General features: G+C 39.1%; 1 protein-coding gene across 1 annotated transcript; it reads right to left on the reverse strand.

Annotated features, from left to right (window-relative positions):
• Positions 1–2,779: 2,779 nt before the first annotated feature.
• colgalt2b (collagen beta(1-O)galactosyltransferase 2b) lies at positions 2,780–26,261 on the reverse strand. Its single transcript, XM_042005247.1, has 12 exons — positions 25,966–26,261; positions 13,143–13,253; positions 12,909–13,026; positions 12,414–12,548; positions 12,115–12,319; positions 9,957–10,076; positions 9,571–9,644; positions 9,238–9,344; positions 7,591–7,723; positions 7,025–7,152; positions 6,718–6,924; positions 2,780–4,122 (listed from the first exon to the last, which is right to left on the reverse strand). The coding sequence occupies exons 1-12, from the start codon at positions 26,199–26,201 to the stop codon at positions 3,849–3,851; spliced, it is 1,848 nt and encodes a 615-aa protein (XP_041861181.1). The 5' UTR covers positions 26,202–26,261; the 3' UTR covers positions 2,780–3,848.
• Positions 26,262–27,941: the final 1,680 nt, after the last annotated feature.

Below are 27,941 nucleotides of genomic sequence, written 5' to 3' on the forward strand. Positions count from 1 at the left end.
ATGGCTGTAATCAGACTTTAACACCTCAAGATTAATGCAGACCAACAGCAGCTATTAAAAAATCTGAATTTACCTACAGTATTCAATAAAGAAATGTTTCAGCTTTCCAAAACTGTACAAATATTTTGAAGTGTTTGACTCTGAGAAGAACCTCTCAAATCTTAATTTTAGCAAAGCTTGAATGGCCAACAGTTTTCACCTTCAGTCAAGTGCAGCATGGGTTGATGGAAGTGGCTAAATGAGGTATAAGGCGTATAAGCTTGACTATCTGCTGCCAAAGCTCAAATCTAAACTATTGGGCTGGAAACTGAGACAAAATCTCTCTTCTTACACAGAGTGCTTTACAATAAAACAAAAGAGAGCAAGGGATAAAAACAATCACATATAAGTACATAAAAACATAGGAGATAAGAGAGAAGGCAGAGAGGAGATAAGAGCACACATAAAATATAGCATAAAACAAAAAGACATTAAATCATTAGATCAAACCCTTATCTATTTAGGCCAAGGTAGGAGTTATATGATGTCCCTTTCTTGTGTTGGTTAAAGGCTAGGAAAGGTTTTGGACTACATTAAACTATGCAGGCTCATTTAATATTGATGAAATTCTCATAAGACTTCGACCTATAAAAGGGGTTTTAAAGTTCGAGGAGCAGGACCTGTTTGGAGTCTTTATTTGAAAATATTCAGTTCTTGGGGGCCATTTGGGCAAGAATAACTCTCAGCGAAACCTTTGAAATAACCTGGAGTGAGATGTGGTGATATAACCTAATCTCACAGTAAAAAAAAAAGAGTTAAACCCTGAAATGTGTCTAGTATCACCCACAATGATCAAACACAACTGCCATCTGCAGGTGGAGTCAAGAAAAGTGAAAAGGGGGAGATAAGAAGGAAACGCAATCTCAGCGGCCCCTCTCATGATTATTCAACATTCAACAATATGTTCAATATTAACCTCCTGCAAATCAAATATGAGATGAAAGGTGACCCCCGTCTTCTATAGTTACCTTTTAAAACCTGCTAAGGAACAACGTTGTCTCTTCGACTTAATAAAAAATCTAAAACACAATGTTTGGTAGATGATTTTAAATTGTTGCTTTTTAATTCAACACAACAACTGCAATGTTATAAAAACACACAAGGCATCGTTCTTGCTTCCTGCTCAAGACATGTTATTACACAATAATAATAATGGACTCTAATTTTGAGACTTGACTTTGAGAATGACTTAAATTCAGTGGTAGACTGATAACTTCATGCTAAGGTAATAAAGCAGACCTGATATTCACTATGATGGGTTCTAACTGAATTACCCCTAAAATAACTGCTTTTTATGCAGTATGAAAATGGGGTGCCTGGAGGAAAGCTTTTAGCTTCCTAAAACACAATAGTGTGTGATGGAAAAGGTTTTTGCGTGTGTGTGTGTGTATTATTACTCAAGTTTACGTTTCTTGCACATTCAACTGTATTCATGCAAAAAGAATCTATGAATTACATCGATCCATGAGCATCCATACACATGCATCACATGACCAGGTCAGTCAGTTCCACTCTAGCCCTCAAGCTTTGCACATCATTTGAATACTTACATGTGTCTGATGGTTTTATTTTATCTCTAACTACACCAAAAACCTCCAAACCATCCAAACCTCCGCCAACATTAAATGTACAGTCTTCCAGGGTGATTTCCAGTTAAGTGATATTTATTGGCTCATAAAGTCTAAACTAATTACATCTGTATTTATCATAGTATGTTGCTTCCTACTGGCGTAAAGGAATCCTCCTTAAATAAAAGCAATGTTGTGTATAGCCTCTTAAAAATGGGAGGTGGAAAAGAGGAGGTGAGGACTCCAAGCTAGACTTGAGAGCCATTTTGTCTTCTTGCAAGTCGATTCTGCGTCACCCAGCAAGTGGAAACTAGAGAAGTGTACTTTTTTTTTCAGGGGATGTATATGCACAGAGGAAATATCACAGAAAAGAGCCTATTAATGCAAATAAAATCTATAATATTTTATCTTTAAACTGCATTAAATTCAATAATAGCCAGCAGTTTGTCATAACATAAATTTTAGAATATTATATAATGTGTTACAGGCCTCATAAAGCAGTGTAGTTCCGCTGCGGCTTTGATTATGGCCAGCAGATGGCAACACAATGCTTCTCATTTCAACTACAACAGGAAAAGAAAAGCTGCAACACAAAAACTACAGCAATATTAACATTAATATTATTAAAACTACAGTAATATTAGATGAGTGGCTAGTGGTTAGTGTTGCTAGTCTGAGGATTCAAAGCACACAGATTGATTTGAAATAATGTGCAGTGCCTGATTGTTTGAATTGGTGCAATTAATAATTTACTCTTACATTGCAAGATAACCAGTACATTAATATAAATTCAGTTACCTTTCTTCTCTTTTTTTCCTCACGTTCTGCATCTCATATTACCACCTTCCCCTGAACCCCCTGAGTTTCTGCTCGCCTGTTACTCTGCTTCCATCCTACATTGTCAGATCTCACAGCAGACAGGAACCATAAAACTGTAAGCTGAATTTCGCTCAGCCGGTGAACAGCAAGAGCCAACATACCACAGAGTTAGCATGTCCTTTACATGATCACTGTTAAAAGAAACAAACATTTACTGGGAGGCTGCAGCTCCTTTCATGCTTTACCACAATTTGTGTAATGCCATGAGGCTTATATTCAGGAGGAAGAGTCTGACCTCTGTTCTAGACTCACCAGGAAGTCCTGGGAACACTTGAGGGAATTTCTGCTTGTTACTCAACAGATTAAACAATAATATACATTACTTAGCACAGTTTTTTTTACACAGAAATTGGGGGGGTCATGCATTTTCCATTTTGTTTTTGTGAACTTGAATCAGCCCAAGGGATCTTTTTATTCGCTTCTGTCTCCAAACACTCCACCATGGCAGTACAACAATAATGACCCAAACTGCTCCAGAAAGACAGAAAACGTCTGCTGCAGAGTGAGTGAAAACACAGAAGTATGGAAGTTGTTTAATTGGTTCAACCCAGCAGCAAAGTGAACAAAGAAAAGCCTGTGTTGAGGTTGATGAAAAAAATATAAAAGAATCCAGAAGTCTTCCCAAAAATCTTAAAACACATAAATTGTAAAAGCTTCAGACTGACACTGCAGCATTTATCTTGATATCTACTTGTTCTGTGTGACCGATGCTCTAAAATGCTATTAAGCAGGACCAGCCTGCTGTGAAAGATTTTCTTTTTGGAATAACAAAAAATGTGGGCAACTGTTACTGTCCTGCTGCTTGGCAAGAAAGGCTGCACTTTCATTCTTTCTGTGAGCTTGTTTGAGTGTGTCTCCATTACATCATCCAAAGAAGTGACACCCTTGGGTACGATATGTCAGCCCCTCTCCTTGCACACATGTTCAGTTCTGTAAGTACATGCATATGTATATATGCATGCCGGCACCCTCAAAAACACTTAAATACAGTAATATTGATGCACAGTTTCACAAAAGAGGTGTTTTCAGACAGCTTTAAGGTTCTTTTATTCTTCAGCTGTCTTGTTAAAACGCATCTGCTCTGTTTAAATAGCATTATATTTTCTTTAACAACATAAAAATTTATTCACGTGTTTGTTTTTCTTTCACATCTGGCCTTTGTTCTGCTCTGCGTCCCCTCTTCAGGCAGCAGATTAGATGGACATCTAATTTTTGCTTTAATCCACCTGTGCATGTGTGTGTGAAAGCATTTATGGAAAGTCATCTCACTGTTCAAGTATCTTTTCAAGTGTGGGTACACACAAAATTCAATGTGTGTACAAAGTAGAAATCATCTTTTCCTCCAAGTCTCACATCTCTGTTTCAGAGTTCGTCCCGTAAAGCTCGAGCTGCAGGAGGTGGTGAATCTCCGGTGACGCTGTTCTGCGCCACGGGCCTGATGCGACCTTGCTGGGCTGTCTTGCGTGCGTGCTGCCGGTCCCAGTCTGTGGCCACAGCCTCGTCGTCCCAAATGGTGGAAGTCTCTGTGTCGCTGATGTAGCCTGGCTCGCCAGTGTAGTGGGTGGGATAGATGAGCAGTGGCTCCACAGAGAAGGCCTTCAGGTCCCGCAGCTCAAAGTGAGACATGTACTGAACACTGAGGAAGGCAGGAGGAGGCAAGAGGAGCAAGAGAGATGGAAGTTAGGTGAAAACTGATTGTAATAGCAAGTGCTTTATTAACTTTATCTTCTATGAATGTTGACTTGTTTTTTCCCAGTCTGCAAAGAACGAAGCTCTAAAACACTTTATGCACATTAAGATATGACTGAAGAGTCTGTCCTTACATTTCAGAACATGGAACCAGTGAATATTTGTGGCAAAGGTCACCACAGCTCATGCACCCATTTTAACCCATTTTGTGAAAACTACTGACACATCAAATCCCCTAAATGGGAAGTTCTGATGTCTATAATCTGTTTACTGGAATTTAATTTCATCACAAAAACAAATTTTCAGGATGTGAAATAGTCAAATAGGAGAAGGGGATGTTCTGCACCGCAAAAACATTTCCTTTTCCTTTGCAGAAACAATACGCAGTTTTTATTCCTCTTCCAAAATGAAGGCAAGGTAAAAGTATTTGATTGTTCAGTATTTATTTTTCAATTTGATTCCACGTAAACAACCAAGCCAAATTTAATGGACTTGTAAAATAGTTCCAACTAGTCCCAACAGTTTTCATTTCTATTCACTTGTCTCCTTTTTTTCTGTCCCTCTGATCAGGTCCAGCATTATTATGTAAATTATGTAATTCAAAATGAATAAATGAATAAATAAGAATTTAAATAAAAAGTCAGATTATCAAGAGGAGCCTTATACTCATACAACTTTCCTTGGCAAAGTAAGTTTGTTCAGCACAACACAGCAGCCAGACCATCATTCTGCTTGCTACGATGCAGGATAGCACAAAAAAAAAAAAAAAAAAAGGCACTAATTCTACCCTGAAATGCTAAATTAACACTACAATAATCTAAATCACCAGTGGAAATGTTACAAATGACTATTTTTTTCATTCATTCTTCAAGACAAAATAGATCTAATCCTTTCCTGGTTCCTGCTTTTGTGTTTTGGACTCCTATTTGGACAAAATGTTTTTCCTTTAAAGCTTAACTTTACAGAAGACTATCAGAATCATGGAGGTTTTCTTTAAAGAATAGAAAAAATAACATTTAGAAACCAAAAATGAAATCTGTCCAATCAGTAATGATGCACAGAAATTCTGTTAATCACTTTATTTCATCCAATCAGATCAAACACATCAGCTCATCAGTTTGCTGCAGATTCTGGTGTCATTGCCAGCCTGCAGGAGCACCAGAGAGAGTATTTAGTGCTGCTGTGCTCCTGACAAGTTATCCTGGAGATGTCACAAGCAGCGGTCACTACAGAGGTTAACTCTCTGCTGTCCAATCAGCCCATTTAAAGCCTGGCAACGCTCCACTGCTCAGTGAAACCCTAAACCTTTATTGGGGCTTAAAGAAGCTGACCTACAGTGAAACAAGAATGCACACATCTTCTACAAAGTGAAGTTTTTTATATGATCATAAATTTCTCCTTTTTTTGTTTCTGTTTGTGGGTAAAAACTCAAAGAAAAAGAAAAACAGAGAGGTTTACAAAACAAAATGCAGTAAAATGCACTTTTACTTTAGTTACACTCAAAGCTCTTCACATTTATATCCACCTTTCTCTTTTCTGACCTCTGGACAAACTGACTTTCTCTCAACAGTGAATACACACAGTATACTTAGAAAACTATACACTGCACCCTGGACACACATCTTCATGTATTTATAAAATATCCCACACACACATATGCACAGCGTTCATCTCAAACCCACCCCCACACTCAGACCTCTATCAATGGGAATTCTGTCCCCCTTCTCCAACCAGCAGGAAGAGCCATGCTGCTCTACATTCCTCCAAGAGAGAGGAGGAAGGGGGAGGAGAAGTGGGTGACACAGCGACGGAGGAGGTGTGCAAAGAAGTAAATTCTGCTGAGGAGAGTGTGATAAAAGACGAGGGAAACAGGAAATAAGTCGATGGAGACTGAGAAGTTGAAGGTGGTGGGGGTGGAGGAGAGCAGGGCATAGTCGTAAGCTCCAAGGGAAAAGAAACAGAACTAAGGCATTGTGTCCTGTGCGAGGTACCATACCAAGTGATCCCTGAGAACAATCTGTGCCCTGTGTGAGGGAAGAAGAGGAGGGAGGTACTGCTGGAGAGAAAGGGAATGAAAGAGGGACAGGAGAAAGTATAGAACGAAAGACAGAAATGAAAACTTATAATGAACATTACTTAGAGTTGAACAAGACAGAGGCTGTGGTTTACCACCCGAGCACGGAAAACTATAAACGCTGTCCCGGTCTAAAAAGTCCCAAACAGAACACAAACATGCATGTTTGTGTCTATGTATAGATAATTACTGCACTGCAGGTTCTTTAGTAGTTTGGTGATGGTAATTGCTTTTGCGGTTTTGGATGCAACTATATATGTTTAGCTTTTCAAGAAGGGCAAAAGTCATGGATGGCATGTACTTAAGTTTTTGCATTTTCATCTTTAGTTTCCATGTATTCAAGAGAGCAGTACACCTGTAATCAGCTATCTGTGGTCCTCAGTAAATATTTACTAGTCTGTTCCTAAACCAGATCTGACGGAATGTTTATGAGCAACATCATTGAAGGAAAGTAAAGAAAAGACTCACTTGGGGTGTTTATTAAACATGACTGGCAGGAATTCGTCCACAGGCAGCATCCGTGTGAAAGGCTGAGCGTCCAGTAATTTTTTGGCACCTTTCTGTGAAAGCACGTAAGCGAGCGTCCAGTATGAATAGTCAGCTTCTACCAGGTTGTTCACTCCATCCACTGACTGCTCTGGCTGCTGCACCTGCATTCGCTTCCGCCCCACATAGCTAAGATAGACAGAGCATGTTACTGTGTGTAGCAAGGCTTCAAATGTAAGTATTTCTTAGAACAATCTTAAAATTCAGGGAATAAGCGCTGACTTCTTACATGAGGTCCCAGTCCAGCTGGGTTCTGTCTATGTCGTCCATTATGGCCTGAAGTCTTCGTTTAAACCTGGGCTCAAATCTCACATCGTCTTCTAAAACCAGAACCTTCTGGAGACCTTGTTTAATCATCTGATGGTCAAACACAAAGAATTTGGTCAAAATCAAAATGTAAAAGTTGTGGTGTTGCCACATGTGCTGATTATATACTCCTTTGTTTGATTTAGGTAATCATTAAGTTGTGATCACTGTCTCAAAACCCAACAAAGCATTCATCCCCTTGCATTCCTTGTTATGGACAGCACTACACTGTAGGTATGGCTAAATTGGCTCCCACAACTCTGAATAAGGGGGCTATAATTAGTACACACCCAGACATGAAATATTAATGTCTAGTAAGAAAAGCTGATGGCTGACTGGTGTTTAATTCAGACAGCAAATAGCAGTTTTGCTCCTGTTTCAAACTTTTATATATTTAAACTCTTGTTAATAATATGCAGCTGCATCAGCTGCTGAGTTATTAGGAATTTGCTGTCCTGGTAACAGAAACTTTAACCTCTGAGCTTTCACCTGTGTCCATATAGAGTGATGACTAAGGAAGCAGCCGATCTCCCCTCTGGTGAGGACGCGACCGGAGTACGGGTCTTTGTAGTCTGGCATCATTTCAATTCCCAGCGCCTGAAGCTGGGATGTATTCAGAGCCCTGAAAAGTACGAGAGAAAGAACTTGACTGATGACAAGAAGAAAGTATGTCATACATTAGGGGGCAGCGTGGCTCAGTGGGTAGAGCGGTCGTCTTGTAGCCACTGGGTAGCCGGTTCAATCCTCGGCCTGTGGAGTTCATGTCGAGGTGTCCCTGAGCAAGACAACTAACGCCAAATTGCTCCTGATGGGTCGTGGTTGAGCGCCTTGCAAGGCAGCTTCTACCATCAGTGTGTGTGAATGGATGAATGTAATGTATAATGTAAGCGCTTTGGGTATCATTCCAGGTACAGTCAGTGTTGGGAGTAACGATATTACTTTTTTGGGTAACAAAGTAACTTAAAATATCGGTAACGAAATTACTTTACTGGACTACAGTAACGTGTTTTATCTGCGTTACTCAAGCCATGTTTGCCTATGTGTAAAGTTCTGATCTGTTTTAAGTGGTGCGCGCATGCTGCTGCCTGTGTGTGTGCTTGCCTGGGCACGTTGCCATAGAGATTTGCGTGACTGTGTGATTGTATGCCAACCAATAAAAAAGAAAAATGAAACTGGAGATACGGGCTTTTGGTCAGTGGGGATATTTGCATTGTTTTCAGTTCAGTCCAGTTTCAGTCCAAACTTGTGGCGAAAGATCCTGCTCACCGGTCAGTGGAAGGAGTCCTTCAGCAGCTAAACAAAATAAGCTTTTTTCAACATTTCCTGGAGCGCAGCAGCTGGTAAGACAGAAACTAACAAGCAAGCTGCAGGGTTCATTGTAGGAGACATGCTCCCCCTGTCGACTATTGAATGGCCCAGGTTTAGAAAAATACTAGATAAAATGGTTATGAGACAAGTGTGCCCATTTCTTCCAACAGGGATGTTGTTCTTATGGTTTTAACACCATTTTGCTTACAATACTGTATACAGTAAACACTATGCAGACAGGCAGTGATGATTCGGCTATGATGTTTGTAAAGTAATAAGTAGTGGCGTTACTTTTCAAATGCAGTAACGAGTAAGGTAATTTCATTACAATTTACAGAAGTAATGAATAACTAGTAACTAATTACTTTTTTAGAGTAACTACCCCAACACTGGGTACAGTAAAGCGCTATTTAAATACAGACCATTTACCATCTACACACACATGCATTTTTCCAGCTTAGCTAGTTGTTTGTGAAAACAGATTCCCAAAAAAAGACAGTAAAATCATGCACGTAAGGGTGCAACAAGCATTGGCAGACAAAGAAAGACTGGAAAGAGGATTAGGGCATACTTAGTAGTAATTAAAGCAGGCACAGAGGAGGGAAAATAAGTCAAGCATATTGCTTCAAATACCAAATCTCTGTTCAGAGAGAATTTTTGGAGTGTCAAAAAGCAACAAAACAAATTGGAGACAGAAGACTGAGCATTTTCCAACTGCTGTAGGTGTGTTATGTACGGAAACTGTTGTGCATGCAGAGAATATGCAGAAATTGCTTTCAGCATTGTAATGTCAATTAATTTCATTAGATGCATGTATTTATGACCTACTTTCCATCCACTGCATTTATCAGTGTGGCATTGAAACCGAGAGGGGCTATTGTTTTCAACATCCTGGTTCTTCGGTCCAGCCGCCGGTTCAGGTTAATCAGGAAAATCTAAACAGAAAGAAATTAAACATAGTTACATACTCTTTGAAACCTGATTTCATATCCTTAAAAATTTGAGATGTCAAAAAGGTATAGGATGAGATCAAATGAAGGAGAAAATTATAAAAAGGAAACTGGGACAAAAACAGGAAGTGGTACTTTCTGGTGAAACTGTGAATATACAGACAGTTGCTGAACTCCTGCTCTGGAAGGCAAAGCCAAAACTTTAACTCACGTCATCAAAGCCCATCTTGTCTGGCGATGAGGGCGTCGAATACACGTACTCAGAGGGATGGATGTCATGGTCAACTGTTGTCAAAAAGGGAAAGGAGGTGAAGGATTCAGAAAAAACAGGGATTAGAAAATGATTTAATTTCCCATGGATGAAGGTGCTCAAACTGAGCAGAGGAGCAGTGAAGGAGGAAGATGTGAAGTTGGTGAAGGGAGGATAAATAGAGGGGAAGAAGGAGGAGAAAGACACAAGGAAGAAGAGAAGAGGGTTGACAGAATGCAGTCTAGAGGGTCATGGAGGTCAAGAGGGAGAAGAGACAAGCCTGAGAGGTAAAGTAATCAAGTCACAACATGTGGAGTGAGTGTGAGTGAATGCAAGTGTGTACTCACTCAAAGCTTCTGTGATGGTGTGTATGAAGCTCTCTCTTTCATCTTCCACATTTTGCTGTGCCTTTAGAGGGACGGGCAGGAAACCGTAGTGTTCTCTATTACACACATACATCTGCACACCTAACACACATACACAAAAATGCATACACTCAGAGTTCTGTAAATATAACCTCTTTACCCAAACACATCAGATAAACACGGAAATCAGACCACACTGGATGCTTGGACTTCCTGCAACATTTTTTTAATTTTTATTTATTTAACCTTTATTTAACCAGGAGGTCCCATTGAGATTCAAAATCTCTTTTTCAAGAGGTACCTGGCCAAGGTAGCAGCCAAACCACAACATGTGCACTATTGTTGCTGTAAGCTTTATCTGATGTGTGAAAACTTTAACAACTAAATAAACTGCATTAAGATGAACAAATGCTAACTAGTAAATAAATGAATAAAGCAAAGTATTTGCATGACCGAACAATTTGAATGATGACAAATTCAGATTATTACAGTCACTTATTTTACACAAAAAAAGTTAAAAGGTTTTTTATTTCTTTGCAACTTTTTATTAATCAGATTTTTTAAAGTATATTTTTATTTAACATAACTTACATGTTTCATAAGTAATGATCCTGGCTTTTATCTGAATCAACCAGCTGTAAGAGTAAAGTTTATGAAAAAAAAAATAATTAAGTCTATTGGCAATAAAAAAAAAAGCAAATAGATACATTTTTGAATTAAATTAAATTAAATTAAATTAAATTAAATTAAAGAAAAATATAATAAAATAAATACATAAAATAGTGCCTGTTTTCATGTAAATTCAAATATGATAAATAAACTACAAATATGGTTCAGGAGGTCAGTCTTTGAATATAATATTCTTTTTTGGAGTGTTTTTACCGGTTCTTTACTCTGTTTTTTTCCCCTTAAATACCATCAATGACAGTTAAGAACGTTAAAAGAGTTAGATGCTGTGTCCACCCATTTTGAGTCTTGCCTACAAAAGAAGTAGAAAAACAAATCACATTTAGGGAAGAATTCTGTCATGTATCACTGACTTGTTTGCTGATAGCATGCTGATACTTTCTAGTTAACAGTTCATTTTTGTTGCTTGTGCAGGATCTTCACTTTGTATTATAACATATTCTGTTATTAAGCTAAATCACTGTTACTGTCAATTTATCAGTATCTCAAGTAAAGAGACAAATAAAGAGCATTTTATAGATAACAGGTTACATATTTAAATAAATTACACATCTGTTATCAGTTAAACACTGAAGAACATATGTATAAGTATCACTATTTGTACTATTTATAATCGCATCTAAACTGGTGTCAGTCAACTCCCTTTTTTAAAGCTGAAATCATCTGATGTGCTTACTTTTTATTGTATAAGAATAGTGTGTGAGAATAGAGTGAGTTAAGATCTTACTGATACACTGGATATACAACTTTAACTTTTATGTGTGACCTCAAATGCAAATCAGCACGTGTTGATATTCTGTGTAAAAACTTCAATGAAGTTTTTTTTGCATGCTGAACAGACTTTTCAGTTCAGTGCATTGAGGATATTCACCAGAAGATGATGCAATTGGTTTCGGTCAAGGAAACAGATATTGCACCCACAGGGTACGTTGTTGTTCTTAGTAATAGAACTATAGTCTGACTTAAATTTGATAAAATAATGTGCTTTTATGCACTCCTGTGGGTGCTGGAACTTATTTGTGAGATAGAAGAAATTCAGTGATGCTGTGTGTGTCTTTGAGTTCCCATCTGTTAATGTTTATGCAAATGGTCCTAAATGTTTGTTTTCTTGTCAAGCACATGGTGCATGCTGTGCTGTCAACTAACAGGAAAGTTTAATGGCCCTCTTTGTTCCATGTTAGGTGATTACTCACATCAAGCATAAAACATTATATTCACCTCAGCTTACAAACATGCACATGCTCAAACAACACATGTATCCAATTATCTGTGCACTCATTCATTTACTTTAATCTGCCACGTGCATATAATCCCTAAAAAGACCTCTGTGTTATACAGCATGTGCAAAGTTTAATAAGTTACTGATAGTCCTCTGTTTATGCAAGTGTAAATGTCATTAGCCATTTGCATCCCTTCTACAAGTCTTGCAGTCTGCTGCAGGTTTCAAACTGACCTGCTTGGCGTGCTGAGAAAGCAAACACCATGATGTCATCAAATGCCCAGCTGTAATCTGGGTGAGGTGGGTAGAAGGCCAGGTCCCTGCTGGATTCACGACGCAGATCCAATAGGAAGGTGCTGTGCACCATGGGAACAGGGAAACAGCCGAGCCGCTTCCACTCCCTGATAGGCTGATAGTCAGGCGTTCGCTTATAGTAACCCTGACAGGGTGGAGGGAAATTAAGAACACCAGGTTTAGACAATAAATCTAACTGAGTGGATGGACAGATGGGTGGATTGAAATCCAAATTGCACCTGTGGGGTGATGCCACACCAGAAGTTGGAGTAGAGAGAGCGAGACTCCAACATGGGAGCCACCAAAGTTAAATTCTCAGCCATCAGCAGGTGCAGCACTTGAGGGTTGGTCAACAAGTTGTCACTGTCAACAAACTACAGAGGAGCAGGCTCTAAGCTCAATATTCATAAAGGTGTGCAGATTTTAAAGCAGAGAGGCTTATAGGAGGAAAAAATCTAAACAAGTGAAGTTTCCATGAGCAAAGTTACACATTCTGGCACAAAGGAATGTTTTAAAAATCAGCTGATTTGCTGTGTTGTTTGTGCAGAAGAACAACACATGCGTCCACATGCTGTGTTTAGGAAGAATATCTTATATTAGTTTAAGATTTAATGTGTGCACTCAGGAGGAGACTCGCCTTCCCTGCAGAGTCCACACTGCTGCTGTCAAACTTCATAAAAAACAAGAGATTATCCACATTATTGCATATTTCAAACTTTAATCAGAGATGTTACCAGTATGTAGTCTGCCCATCTTTCCCGAGCAGCCTTCAGAGCCGCCTGTCTCAACTTCATTACATGGTTGAATCTGGAAGGAGGCCAGTGCTTTGGACCCCACTCATCTGTGTAGGACCTGATGCAAAAATGCAAAGAGTCACTCAGAGAAACTTTAGCATTATCATTATTATTTTTATTATAAGGAACAAAGAAAAGACTGTTTTTAAATTGTTCTCAGTAACAGAAACTCACCTTGGCTCCTCCATTGGTCTCCACTCCACGTAGTGGTAAATGCTCTGAGCTTCCTTCAGCCATTCTCTCAACAAAGCAGTGGTGTTATCCACATTATGGTCCGTTGCTGTCCTTTAACACCAACACAGACAATTCAAGGTGTCATTAAAGTGATCAGCCACAGTTTTAATTCCAATATTCAACATGCAGCCTGTTAGGTTGCATCTGCTAAACACCTGGACACAAACACATCACGCCAAGACTGTCAGCGACATTAAAAATTAAATGTAAGAGGCTGAGGTTAATTTGACAGTGATTTAACAGGTTGTGACAGTGTAATCCAGGACATGCTGACAACATGTTATGGAAGAAGACATTTTGTCTAATTACAGTCTGATGTTACTACAGAAAGCCTCAGTGTTGCAAGAATTGTTGCTTGGTGCTTAATTAGCTGCAGTGCTGATGTTATTATTATACAAAAACAAAACTGAGGGGATTGTCTTTGGCGTGAAAGAGAAATGATTAAAGGTCCCCACAGAGCTTCAGTCTATACACCTAAAAACCACCAACCAGGCCAGAAATCTGGGTGTACTGATGGACTCAGACCTTAACTTTGAAAAACACATTAAGGGAATTACAAAATCAGCCTACCATCACCTTAAGAATATATCAAGGGTAAAAGATCTGATGTCTCAGCAGGACCTGGAAAAACTAGTCCATGCTTTCATCTTTAGTCGGCTTGATTATTGTAACAGTGTTTTTACAGGTTCTATCTAAAAAATCAATTAGACACCTGCAGCTTATTCAGGACTCTGCTGCTCGAGTCCTCACTAAGACCAAGAAAGTGGACCACATCAGTCCAGCTCTGAGGTCTTTACACTGGCTGCCTGTTCGTCAGAGAATAGACTTTAAAGTTCTGCTGCTGGTCTATAAAGCTCTGAATGGTTTACGACCAAAATACATCAATGACCTCTTGACCCAGTATGAACCTACCAGAACCCTCAGGTCATCTGATTCCAGTTTCTTATCAGTTCCCAGAGTCAGAACCAGACATGGAGAAGCTGTATTCAGCTTCTATGCTCCACATGTCTGGAACAAACTCCCAGAAAGCCTCAGATCAGCTGAAACACCCACCTGTTCTCTGCTGCATTTCACTAGTTTTTATTTAGAAGTCAAAATCTACATCTGGTTCTTTTAAGCTGGAATTATGTTTTAATATTGTCTTTAACTTCATTTCTTGCATTTTATCTATTTTATTTTAGCATTTTCCTTCTGCTTTTATTTCATTAATTGCATTTCTTTTAATCTTTATTTATATATTTTTTTTTTTTTTTTTAATGCACTTGTCTGCACCCTGCTATAATGATTTATGTAAAGCACCTGTACATGAAATGTGCTATACAAATAAATTTGCCTTTGCCTTTATAAGGCACTTTGGTTAAAAAGAATAATAAGACACTAATATTCCCTAACAGAATAGCTGCTACTTTTGGTAAATCTTGGTAAAAATGTCTCTCTCAAAAGAATATGCAAAGCCCCAGTAGACCCGATACTGATAAACCAGATACTCCTGCAGCAATCTTGAAATTAATTTTAAATTAAACTGATACAATATGTGTAAACCACCTAAAATACTGCAAAAGTAAAATGACAAAGCATCAATTTATACAAATAAATATTCAAAAGTCAAAAATAGAATGAAGTTAGCAAAGGTGTGGTTGCTGGTTTGTCACCCCTGTGGTTTGCACTCTGCGTCTGTTTCTTTGCAGAGATTTCCACTCCAGCTCACAGACTTGACTTAGAGAAGACACTGTGACCACTGTATGTGTGGTTGACAGTGTGTGTGTGTATGTGTGTGTAGGTAAATTTATGAAAGAGGAATTAGAATTGCAAACAAGCAAGAGTATAGCACTTTATCATTTCATGTTTGTGGTCATCGTAAAAAAAATATATCACCTGTTCCTTCCTCTCTGCACATTTAAAAAGTAATTTTAGGAAGAAAGATCAACAGGATGCGAGTCAACAGCCTGTCCTCCTGTGTGTGTATGCAAACACACACACACACACACATAAACTTAGTGTGTTGGAGTTTTCCACTGCTTGCTGTAATATTCCTTGCTGTACTGTCTCCAAAATCACACCCAATTTTAGACCAGTTGAACAAAGATAGAAACACACACACACACATATATGCACTCCCACATATAATTTCAACATGTGACTTCTTCACACATCCAACACCTGCGTTCTGTGTGACAGTCATATAACGGACACACACATGAAAAATTTCACACAAAGAATTGTTGCATGTGTTTGGAATATCAATCAGCTTCAGCCGGACAGACACATTTTTCATCCAAAACAAACAGCTGGAGTGGGAGCACAAACCACATGGCCAATAATTCTAATACTGTGTGTGTGTGTGTGTGTGTGTGTGTGTGTGCCTGTACTTGTAAATGTGTGACAGAGCATAGGGATGATCATTTTCGTGACCTAGGAATGCTTTTTACAGCACAGTGACCTGTTATTTATGAGTTGCACCGGTGCTAGTTTAGAAATTTAAATGAGTATGTCAAAAGTAAAATTGTGTGTTATTGCAAGTGCACGCTTGTCTGTATGAGTTCAGAACTGCACTAAAGAAAAAAAACAGTTTAGCACAAGCTCAGTAGACACTGACTGGTTGATGATGATAGATGTCCAAACACATTTTCACGTTCTTTCGGCTGCTAATCACTAGAGGAGATAAATGTGTTTCCACATGTTGTGAGTGACAGACTCAGCTCCAGGCAGTTTTAACATAAGGGAACTTCTGAGAGTTAAACAATACATTGTAATATGGGAACAGACAGTATGTTTGAGTCTGTGTGCATGTTGTGGATTCTATGAGGCAACTAGGGTTAGTGAGATAAAGGAGGTGATAAATAGATGAACCTAAGTGTCTGTGTTATTTTGTTTATCTGGTAAATACCAGCTGCATATGCAAGTGTTGTTCCAAACTAGAATTTATTAAGATTTAACAATTGAAATAAATTTTTCAGAGCTCATTAAAACCCCTTCAGAACAGAAATGATAGGGCTAACTTTCTAGTCCTTTTTCTTTTACAGGCTCTTTTTGGCAGGACACACTCTCCCTCTGTCCAGGTAATCACTCATTTCAAGGTTGAAGCAAACCTCTTTTCATCCGTTAGGAATGGTTTGAAACTATGGGAACTATTCTACCAATACATATACAGATCTGAAACTGGTGCAGATTGTCAATCAAACTGATCTCACTAAAAAAGCATTTGTTTTCTGCTAAGAAGCTTCTGGGATTTAAATGTAAATCAAGATAATTGTGCATGTGCAAGATATTACCACATCTTTGTGTTGATACAGCACTGTGCCCAAGCCTAATTTTTGTAAATACTGACAGGAAAACTATAAACAGGTGGAGTGATTCACTGAAACCTTCGCAGGTGTAAGTGATAAGAGTTTGTACAATTCCAATTAGCTTAAAGTCAGTATTTAGTACTTTTTTTTTTTTGTTCCCTCCAGTCAGGTCCATCAATATCATGTAAATTCAATGATAAACAATTATTCAAATACCCTTATACCCATAGAGCTCCCCTTGGCAAAGCACATTTGTTCAGCACAATACAGCAGCCAGACCATCATTCTGTTTGTTAACGATGCTGGACAAGTGAAAAAAAGAAGAAGAAAAAGAACACCTGTAGCCAGTGAATTTAAGATCAGTTCTTGTTTCATTTCGGATGACTAAGTCTTCTAATGAAGCTCCAGCCAACAACAGATGGCTCAAATGAAGATTTACAGCCACTCAGATCCAATGTCAGGTCTTTGCTGATTTTTTTATTTTAACTTCATTTTGCTGCAGTAGATTTTCTAAAGACAGTCACTTAATCCTTTGCACTCCATTTGTCTTCTTCAAATTTTAAAACAATGCTGCGTATACACACATACGAAGTTATGCTGAGTTTTTAGCTAATTGCTCTTTTGAAATCACATTTTCAGTAAAACCGTTTCGTTTTTGTCTTTTTTTTATTTTGAATGCCAAAGGTATTGAAATCAAAGAATTAAAGGAAATTATGTCTTTCGACAGGCAGTTCCCCCACCCCTCCCCAGTTCATTGGGAAGTTTTAAATGGCTCAACAAACAAAAACATCCATCTCTCTAAAAATAGTAAGTTACAAGGACAGGATTTAAAAATTACAAGGATATCAATGTCCAAAGAAAAGTTTGAAAGACCTTCAAAAAGTCTGGAGAACTACTGCTCAAAACTACTTTAAAAGATTACAAGAAAGCCTTACTGCTTGGAAGTACAGAATGTAGGGAGGCTCATGGCTTCCACAATTCTGTATTTTGGTTCAGATCCTGGAAGTTTAGCCCTCCTACTGCCTGTGCTCTAAGGACTGCATACTGCATGTGATTTTCCATAACAGTCTTTACATCTTCGTGAGCCCTCTCATTTCTGGATATGTGAAACAAAGTGATGCATGAACCATGGCAGCATATGCACGTTGCAGGTACATGTGAAACAAATGGACTGTAACAGAGAAAAGCCTCTATTCACTTGCCTCTAAAGGCTTAATAAGAGAGAACACAACACCTTTCCTGTGCTAAAATCCCTCTCATTACCTGCATGCTTTCATTTCTTAGGCTCATCCTCTCCTCCATCTCAATCCATTTTAGCAGATTCATTCTTTTCTGGAGGCAATAACTGCTATGTGTTATTATTCCTTAATTTCCTCTTTCTTCAGGCAAGACAAGCCACTGCTGCTGAAAGGCATTTTTCTATGACTCTAATCTCAGGTCAAAGAGACTCTGCTGCTCCTCTGAAATCCACCAGATTATTCAGTCCATCTGTCAATGGAAAGTAAAATCAAAATGGATGTGCAGCCCTCTATGCACAGGAAAGAAAGAGGTACAAAGTGATACAGATTTCCACATCACAGAAATATACAATAATCTAGGCTCCTCGCCTAAAATCTTCCTTTTTATCCCTCCATACCTTTAAATATCTCTCCCTGTCTCTTTCTGAAGTTTAAAGTGTGTTGCAACCCCATTATTCTATTGCCTGCAGCTCAGGGATTAGGCTTCCTCTCTTCTCTGTATTTATGATCAGCATCTGGACAACACATGCATCCTGAGCCTTTACCTACTCAACCCACCACTTCCCCTCCATGTCACTCCAAGGATTTCCATTTTATTCTTCCCATTATCTAATCTGGATGAATGGGTCTTTTATTTGCACCCACTACACAAGAGTCATGTCTGAGACCAACTTGTAGTCACAGTTATTTTTACCACTTTTACAGTTCAGATAAGATAAGATTTTGAGATAAGACAAAACTTCCAGATAATTCAGTGGGTTAGGACCTGTAGATTGGGATTTTCCCAACAAATCTCATGAATGCTTGATTGGCTTGCAATCTAGGAAATCTGTACTTTTTATACCTCCCTGCTAAACAACTGACAATGCATTTAAAAAGGTAACTAATGTTATAGCCTTGCTATTGTAATCCTAATGTATGAGAAAAATTATATTATATACAATCGAATATTATGTATAGCCCAAAATAACAGCCATAAACCCAAAGTTTGTGCCTGACTACAGTGTAGAAACTTCAAGCTTTGGTAAAATTTTACACTCTAGCACCTAACCTGATTATTAACATTTCTTCATCTCTTCCTGGCACTCTTGTTCAACACCTCTGGCAATAGTCCAATCCAGAAAAGTGTGTCAGTTAACCTGACCCTAAACACAGAGGCTTATCTCTGAAAGTGGCCCTTTCAGATAAACACGGGTCTGAAAAGACCCCGCAGGCAAGTGTCACCTGACTGTTTATTCAATAAACTATCTAATATCACTGCCAATAATGACTGTGCACTACATGTAATTAAGGAGCAAAGAATGCCTCTTTCAGACCTGACCATGGCTGCCTTTAAAACATAATAACTACGCTAGTGCGCTGACTTTGCCGTGTAGTCTCTCAGCTGACGTGGCTGTCGGCTACTTGATGGCCTAAGAGGGCAAAGGAGAGAGGGGTGGGGGTAGATGGGTAAAGAGATGTAGGGGAAAAGGAGGGAGAAAAGTAGGAGGGAGGAGGGGTTTGATGAGACAGAACCACGAGACTAAAATTCCTCACAGCTCTGAGGGTCAACAAAGGTGTCCCAGTCGCACTGAAGTGTGATATCCAGCATTCATATTCAAGACTAAAAGATCCATCATGCTCAGCTCAGCAAAGGACAGTATGTACTGATGTTGAAAGCTTCACCATCCCAACCTGCTTATTGAATATTTGCTTTGGTTTTACACCACTTTTAGGGAAAGAAAATTTAGCTCCTCTCCTCTCTGATTTCTGCAAACCATTTTACATTAATGTGATCACACAATGCGAACTCGGTCTTCATAAGGGGAAGTCGCGCAAGGTAAATTTCTATCATAGACCTTAAATAGGCAGGTCAGGATAAGAATTTAAAGTGTATTGGCAATAAAAGTCCAAATATTTGTTCTGAAACTGTTTAATTCTCCCTTTTTATTGATTTCTCATCGGTGATTTCTACTGTATTGAATTCACACTCATATCTGTGTTTTGTTTAACCTTCAAAAGAAATTTTGTAAAAGTATGTGCAATAGAGAGGTGGGTGGAAAAGGGAAAATTAATGAAAAAGATGGAGATAAAGATGAAAGAACAAAAGTTGTTAAAGAAATTGAGGAGAAATGAGAGAATGTTGGAGGGACAAAGAGGGAACATGGGATTAGGCAGTTTAATTGATGACAGATTAATGGTACTGAAATTATATTTCCTGTATGAGAACATGAACAGTGCCTCTATAATGACAACCCAACAAGTAATAGAAATGCTGTTCTAAAAATGTTGCTCACCTCACTGATTAGCAGAGGATCTGTTTCTTCCTCACCTAATATGCCTCCCTCATTTCCAGATTAACAGCCCTGGTGAGATGCCATTTACTACTACTGTTGTTTTTCACTATTTGCTAGTATGCACTGTCAGTATCTGATAATGCTGCTAGCAGTGCGCTGGAGCACATGGAGCTTTTAAGCAAAACTTTGCAGTCTGAAGCCAGCTACATGAACAACCATCTCCACTTAAGAAGAGTAACTAAATAGCTTCAAAAGGCCTGGGGATTGGAAAGTACTTTCTTTTTGTTGCACCTGACTGAACAGATATGCCAAGACTGCAGCGAAGACTTTCCCATGAAAACTTTCTTGCTACAGGGCAAAGTGGAAAGGGCTGGTCTATTGGCAGGTTCATCGTCAGCTGCACCCCCTCAAGCTTCAAAGAGAATTTCCTGGTTGAATGCAGGGCTGGCAAAGATTAGGCTCTGTAGTCACTGCATTTGGAAAATGGCCACTTAGCTGCAATGTAATCTTCTAGCAATAACACCTCATCATCAGGTGTGAAAGAAAATTCCTGCTCCCACAGATTCCCTGCAGCTATAAGAGCAACACCACGCAAGGAAAGGCTAATTTATTTAGATTGCATATTTCATACATAAGGCAACCTAGTGTGCTGGTAATATAATCAAAATACAAATAAAATGTAATAAAAACTCTTGACTCAGAACATCTTGACTTGTTCATTTCAACATGAAGCATTGCCAACCATTTAGGCCATGTGGCCTGCTATTTCATGCATGTAATGAACACAAGCAGCCACACATTCAGTGCACTTCTATTGTGATGACTCACTAAGCTTTATACACATCTGACAACATATTACCACAAACTAAGACTTTTTAACAGCACCTATGCAGTTTTGTGCTTTTAAATATTCTTAGAATAAGGCTTACAGATCCAAGAAAATGAAATGGTATTACAACATAGTGAAGTAGTGAGACACAAAACCATCATAATATTGAATGTCTGAGCTTTTTGAGATCTGCAAACAATAACAACGAATCAAGTAATAGCACATTTACAAATAATAATCTATTTTTCCTAGAAACATTCATTGTTTCATGAGACTTGTAGTTATTTTGCATATCCCAACTTGTTAGGAAGCTGAGGCCAGAGCACAGGGTCAGAAAGGCAAGGGTGCTCCTGGAGCAGCTAAGGTTAAGTACCAGGACTTGAACTCTCAACCTTTAAGGGATCATAAACTCTATAGTCCAGTGAATCAGTTCTAGTCCGTATTTCATAACAGATGAAAAGCAGAGGCTGGCTTACTCACAGAGGGATCACAAGATCATACCAATCACATTTAAAGTAATCCGAGACTAAAACTGAATCATTTGCGCCTATAAATGAAGCATTTAATGTAAAATCTTCTGTGAAAAGGTGAACATATAGAGAGCTAAAATCCTTGGAGGTATATAAAACGTCAATTGTGGATTCCTTGACTTCTTTAAAACACAGAGTTTCCATTGGGAAAAAGTGGGAGAAGCATCTCTTTCTGCTCCAGTCAGTTTCTTTCATTTCAAGCTGCTTATCTGGAAAATGTCACCTTGAGTTTCTGGACTTTATATTCAAAATATGAGAAGATGTTTAAAGACCTTCAAAGTTTCCCACAGAGTGGATGTGACAGCAGAATATGACTCATCCAGGGATGCTGATTGGGAGCTCAGACATGACTGCACCGTGTTACTCTACACTATTCTCACTGGTCCTGTGGAATGATGAAAGAGTGAATGGAAAAAAGGGGCCTGAGACAGGAGAGCAGAGCACAACACATGTGCTAGAAGACACACATAACCATCTACAACACAGCAATATGTCAAAATACACACAAACTTGCAAATCCAATGCTACTCTTAAAACCAACCATAACTGATAATTAGACACGATCGTTTTAGCAGTGAATGCTGATCCGACACATGCTGACACCAAAAGCGTTCATCGCTAATCATTCACAAATGCCCAAGCTGGTAGTACCAGATAATACACAACAGCCCACTCCAGCCTGAAAATCTGTTCCACACACTTCAAGTCCTCTCCCAGGGTAGTTACTGAAAGAAAACACCAAGAGCACTTTCTGGAAGCAGCATCGGTCAGCAGCACCCCATCATATCAACCATTCATGCATATTAGAAGTTTGGTAATTGAGTTCAATGTCTCAGTGCCCAGAACCCCTCACTGGAGGTGTGGAGAGGCTCTTAACTTAAAGGATAAATGTGCATCAAGGTGACGCCACTGGAACTGTTGAAACTTCTCCAGGCTACTGTAAAGCATAACAAGACAGTCAACATAAATCATTAAGTCAGACAAATTTTACTCAGCACTGAAGTGCAATTTGTTACAGTGCATTTACAGCTGTGAAAATAACATACTTTTATGTCATGTTATGTCATATCACATAGTATCTCTTCAAGTAATGTTACAGTAGAGCTGGTATATATTTACATTAAACTTGACTCTTTAGCTGACAGCAGCTACAGTAAACATGGCAGGACCTGTCGGAGAGGCCTTAAAACTCGTATTTAGGCAACTATGGAAAATTCCCAACTTATGTGGTCATTTTATGCCTGAGGCTTTCAGGTTCTTCAACATTCTTCTCTATTCAACAGGGAAAATACTAAAAACCACTTGTTGGCTGCTCAGAACGCCCCAGATGCTTTGTAACTGTATACCAATTTGGTCAATAAAATGCAAAGGAAAAAACATTTCTCAAATCAACCAGAATTAAATATCATAGTGGCATTTTTGACTCTGCCCCTCATTGTCTGTTTAGTGAGTCAAGGATGAGTGACCATGACGTTTATAATTACAAAAGTCTTCTGAGGAATGACCAGCGATGTCAGTGCTCTTGTTTCCAGTTTTAATCCATTGCTGATAAGTCAACAAATCATCTTGACCCCGAGCACCTTGGAAAGCACTCAAAATTTACTGTTGTTCTATGGAAGCTATAAAAGCCGGGCACAAAAGCTCACAACTTAGTCCTTCACTAACATCTGTTATTGCATCCCTCTTTTCTACCTTCTGTTGTCATCACTATTTTGGATTCCACCTGCCTGTAACAAGCAGTATTTTCCCAACCAGGTAATTAAGGTGTCTAAATCTGAGTATGAATTGTCTTGTAGCAATATATTTCACTGGAGCTCTGTTAACATGGATGCATGCATATTAGAGAGGGGAAACGCAACACAGTTGAAAAAAAGAGGGCCGATTTAGCCGAGCTTGTGTGTGAATGTGGATTAATTAATATGCTATGCCCTCTGGATGGTTTCCCAACATTAACACTGTTGACCACCTCCTCTCCACACCCCCATTCCCCCTTTCCCTAATTCCTTGCATTCTTTCATTCTCTGACAACAATGCGAGAGGTTTTCTTGTTGTTTTGCCATTAGCCAGTTAGACCTGTGCCCACTTGCAAGAGGAGGGGGTGGTGGGGTTGCTTCAAAAGGCAGACAGAATTAACTGAACATTCAAACTGTCAGCACACATCAGTTTGAAGAGATAGCGGGGAGGAGATCTGTCCTGGATCACATCACTATACGAACAGGAGTGTGTGTGCGTGTATGTGTGTGTGGTTTCATGAGTGCAATTGAGAGAGATTTTTAATGGTTTTATAACTGGTTGTGTAAAGACTTCTTTTTAATGTGCCAAAATTATTTTATCTAAACCACATTTATTTTTTGTATGAAAAGTGCTTTATAAATAGAATTTTATTTAATTTGATATAATTTCCAGAGATCGCCATGACTTGTCTATTTCTTTGGAGAAATAAGTTGTTGTCTTTGAAAGTCAGCACTGTGTAAAAGTCTTGAGCCACCCCTTGCTTTCTTTTATCTCTCTTTTTAATCCACAAATGTAATATTCAATAATCTGCATCGTTCTCTGCGTCTTCCTGCTTTGTCTTCACTGTGTTGCATGAGTGAAATAAGCACAAGTGCAGAAAACCAGAGAGAAAACAATCCTATCTACCATTCAAAGCCAGATATTCAAAGAGGAACAACAGCACATCCTTCCACATAAAAATGAACCCATTTATTTTCCATGGTGACGTCAGTCAGCCCTTATTAAACAAGCAAAAGAGTAAAGCACCATCTACACTGTTAAGTGAAGATGTGAGTAACATTCCTATCTGTACTGTCATGTGAGATCTAAAGTGATATAAAATACTATTCCAGCACGGATGTTGGAATAATCTAGAAGCACCAATTAAACAGCAACTGGATTCTTGAAGAAAAGGCGTTACTCATCTAAAAAGCATTTTTCTCCACCTCCAATGATCTCAGAAGCTTCAGACAATGGCTTATGTTAATTTTTTTCATTTAAACTTTCTCATTAGATTGAATTAGCTCTGTATAACAAACAGTAAAATGTCATGACATGTCTGTAAGCATTTACTGAGTGGTTTGGCGTTCAAACTTAGCAACAAAGATGATGACAAGGAACAGAGGAACATGGCGCTACTTGAGTTATATTCAGTTAAACATGTAATTTTCCTAACCATTTTAAAAACTAAAAGAACATTTTTCAAAGTAGGAAATTCATAGCATAAAAAGCAATGAAATGTTTGACATATTTTCATTATTTCACAACTGCCCCTCTTTCTGTCTTTACAGACCATGAAATACCACCACATATTACAGGCTTGTATTCTTTAATTATCTGATTAATTAATGGCATCTTTAACAACCTTGATTTTTATCCACAAAACTGTGTGTGTAAAAAAAAAAGTCTTACCCCATTTATGACATACTTTGTATCCTGTAAATATTAGTACTTTATGAAAGCAAAAGTGTTGTTTGCCCCTTACCAAATTCTCTTTCAGTAAGGTCATGGTATCTACAATTCAGTTTCAACAAACGTATAAGATATTATACTTTATTGGAAAGTACTTTTTTCATGCATACATACAAAGTTTTGTTTTTTTTTTCCGTTTTGTCTGCAGGCTGTGAAGTGGTATCTCAGAGCAGAGATGCCACTCGTAACTGATGGGGCCCTCCCTTTGGAAGTTAAACCTTTCACAAAGCTCAGTGAGCACGGTCCATGGACTTTCTCTGATGACTGAGCATGTGTGTATTATGGGTGTTTTTTGTGTGGGATAATGAATGAGAAACAGACCCCGGACAAACAAAATCAGGGCAAGGGAAGGGTGGGAAACATAACAAAAAAACTGCTTGCCGGAATATATTCAGGGTATCTTGAGAGCCTATAAACATGTATTACAATTGCTGCTGGTCTTGTGTCTCCATGTTATAATTTGCATGCCTATTTTGTACTTTATTTATTAAGAGACCCGAATTCCGAATTCTTTTTAAGTGATCTATCAAACTGCAAAGCCCCGTTTCAGGCTGTGCAAGGGCACACAAACATTTTACGCATGCCTTCCCAGAACTCCCACACCCCTCCTGTCCCCGTTTCTGTCAGACCAACTCAATGTCTCCTTTCATCCCTTCACCTGCAGGGTCCCTCTTTGTCTGCTTTCTCTTCTTTTGAGCAGACTCCAGGACCCTCACCTGCGGTACGCCCCTTACCTGCTAGCCCTGCTGTTTTTAAAGGCCAGTTTCCGCAAGTTTGTGCTGATTCAGATGCAGGGAACGCTGATTAAGGGTTAAGTCTAACCCTTAACATGCCCAACAGCTCTTTCATCTTCTCCCACAGTGTGCAATTTAAATGCCGGCAGACACGCGAGGTAAGTACGTCGTAAAAAACAGCAACAGGTCTACGAGCCAATGTTGTCAAGCTGTGGTAATAAACGCGGACGCATGCTGCTTTTCATCACAACGCGCTCAGCTCAGCAGCTGGCCACCATGTAATTTAACCAAAATTCATCCCCCCGAAACCAGGTCTAAAAAGTAAGTCTCATATCACTAAAACAAGTTAACTCCATCCTACAAACAGCGTGCCACTACAGCATCCTTGCTGGTTCAGCTCTCACCAGATCGCTATGCGCTCCTTCGGGTACTCCAGCCTGTCGATGCAGCCCAGGTAGTGTGGCAGGCTGTGCGCGGCGTTACGAGCAATGATGGCGATCATAACCTTGGGTTTCAGAAGCGGGGACTCGGGCTTGACCTGTTCTTGCACCAGTGTCACAAGCTCCGACGCGCCGCCGGGCACAAGGGCGACCAGCAGCGCCCACAGCACACCGACTCCCGCGGACGCGACAGCCCACATCTTGGCTTCCAGATTCCGTCGTGGTTCTCCCAACGTGCACCAGGAGTTCTTCAGACTGAGAGAGTGAGAGAGACTGGAAGAAGTGAGTGACTGGGGCGCGCTGCCAGGGAGAGAGAGGAGGGAAAGGTGGGAGAGGACGGGGACAGAGTGGGTGGAGGGCTATACCTCTTTTTCCCCTCCTACGTCCTGCCGGTTGCTGGTGCTGGTGGTGTGGAGCGTGTACCTTCCTCACTCTTTTTCTTATAACAAGCTAACACAGAATTTCTTTCAAAAAAAGAAATTAATTAGCGTTTTATCCCACAGTGTTCCTGTTGCTTGTGTGAAGCATGTTTGTTGTCCAAATCTACTCAACTCTAATCTTTTCTGCGCATTTTCTGACTAGTTTTTTCCCTTTCCACACCCTGGTTCTAGCTGTTGGATGCTGCAGAACTACCATGAAGTCATCATTTCTGACATCAGCTGTGAAGAAGTGCATCAAGGCTTAAAACATAGTTTGAAATTAGTTTCCCCCATTACCTCCTTAAAGCAACCAATGGGAATTGGTTGAAATGAAAAACTTTAATTTTACCCCACAATTGTAAGCAGTTTACACATATATTAATAAATTGTAACACATTACATTGTTTCATAGCTTTTCATTCTGCAGATGTGGAAATGATAGCTTTAAATCAGTGTCTTCGATCTAACTTTTCATTTTGAGTAAAGATTTAAGTGTAATCGTTTACATGCACATTAAACAGAAATCTGGCATGTTATATGTTTACATGCTGCAAAAAATATGTGGGATCAGATTCTATATATGCAGAGTAGACACACCAATTAATATGTAAAATATATATACCAAAGAAGAAAAACAAGGGGTTTTTAAAACTGATCAAATTCTTAATAAAGAACATTTTCTGAGGTCACTAAAAAAAACATATATCAGTTTTTAGGTTTTGTTTTTATCCCTCCAAAGCTCATCATGTTACCTTTCTTCCACATTTGGAACATTCACAGAACTGATTTTTATCCATAGACATCAGATCAGTCTGATCTTATTCAGATGTTTACATGCAGATATTTTATTTGGACCATTAATCTGATTAAAGGTTGTCAGTCCATCACAGAGTCAACACGGAGAAAAAAACAACCACTCACATTCACTAAAGGAGAATTTAGATTGACAAAAATTAACCTAACATGGTTTTGAACTGTGGGAGGAAGCTGGAGTATCCTACCATGCATATACAGGAAGAACATGCAAACTCCTGTTAGATCCCGATTCTTTTATTGGAAGCTCGAGAACAAAAAGACAAGAGAGGATCTCTTAGTGATTGAGCAAAGATTTATTCTAGTTCGGGTCACAGGTAAAGCAATGCAGCGCTGGGCTCAGAGGACTGGTCATCCTGCTGAGCCCCGAATAATGGATGTGATCACAGTTTATCTTCTTAGGCCGGGAGACTGCCTCATACAATGAAATGGCTTGACACGCAACTGATTGTAATTGGCCAGTTATCATAGACGCAAGCAGGTCACCCACTGCTCACGCAATAAATTAGATTAGGATGTGCTATACCATGTGTGTGAATGTTGAATTTAGGTGTGTATCTAATGCAACAGATCTGGCTGATAACGGATGATTCTTAGTCACATCTGGTTCTTGCTTACGTCATTCTATGTACTGTATATCTAACTGATGGTTTTTAGTTACATTGCAGTCTTGATTATTTGTCATCATGTGCTGGATGTTCTTAGCTG

The sequence above is a fragment of the Melanotaenia boesemani genome, chromosome 14 (genome assembly GCF_017639745.1).
Source record: "Melanotaenia boesemani isolate fMelBoe1 chromosome 14, fMelBoe1.pri, whole genome shotgun sequence".
Classification (NCBI taxonomy): domain Eukaryota; kingdom Metazoa; phylum Chordata; class Actinopteri; order Atheriniformes; family Melanotaeniidae; genus Melanotaenia; species Melanotaenia boesemani.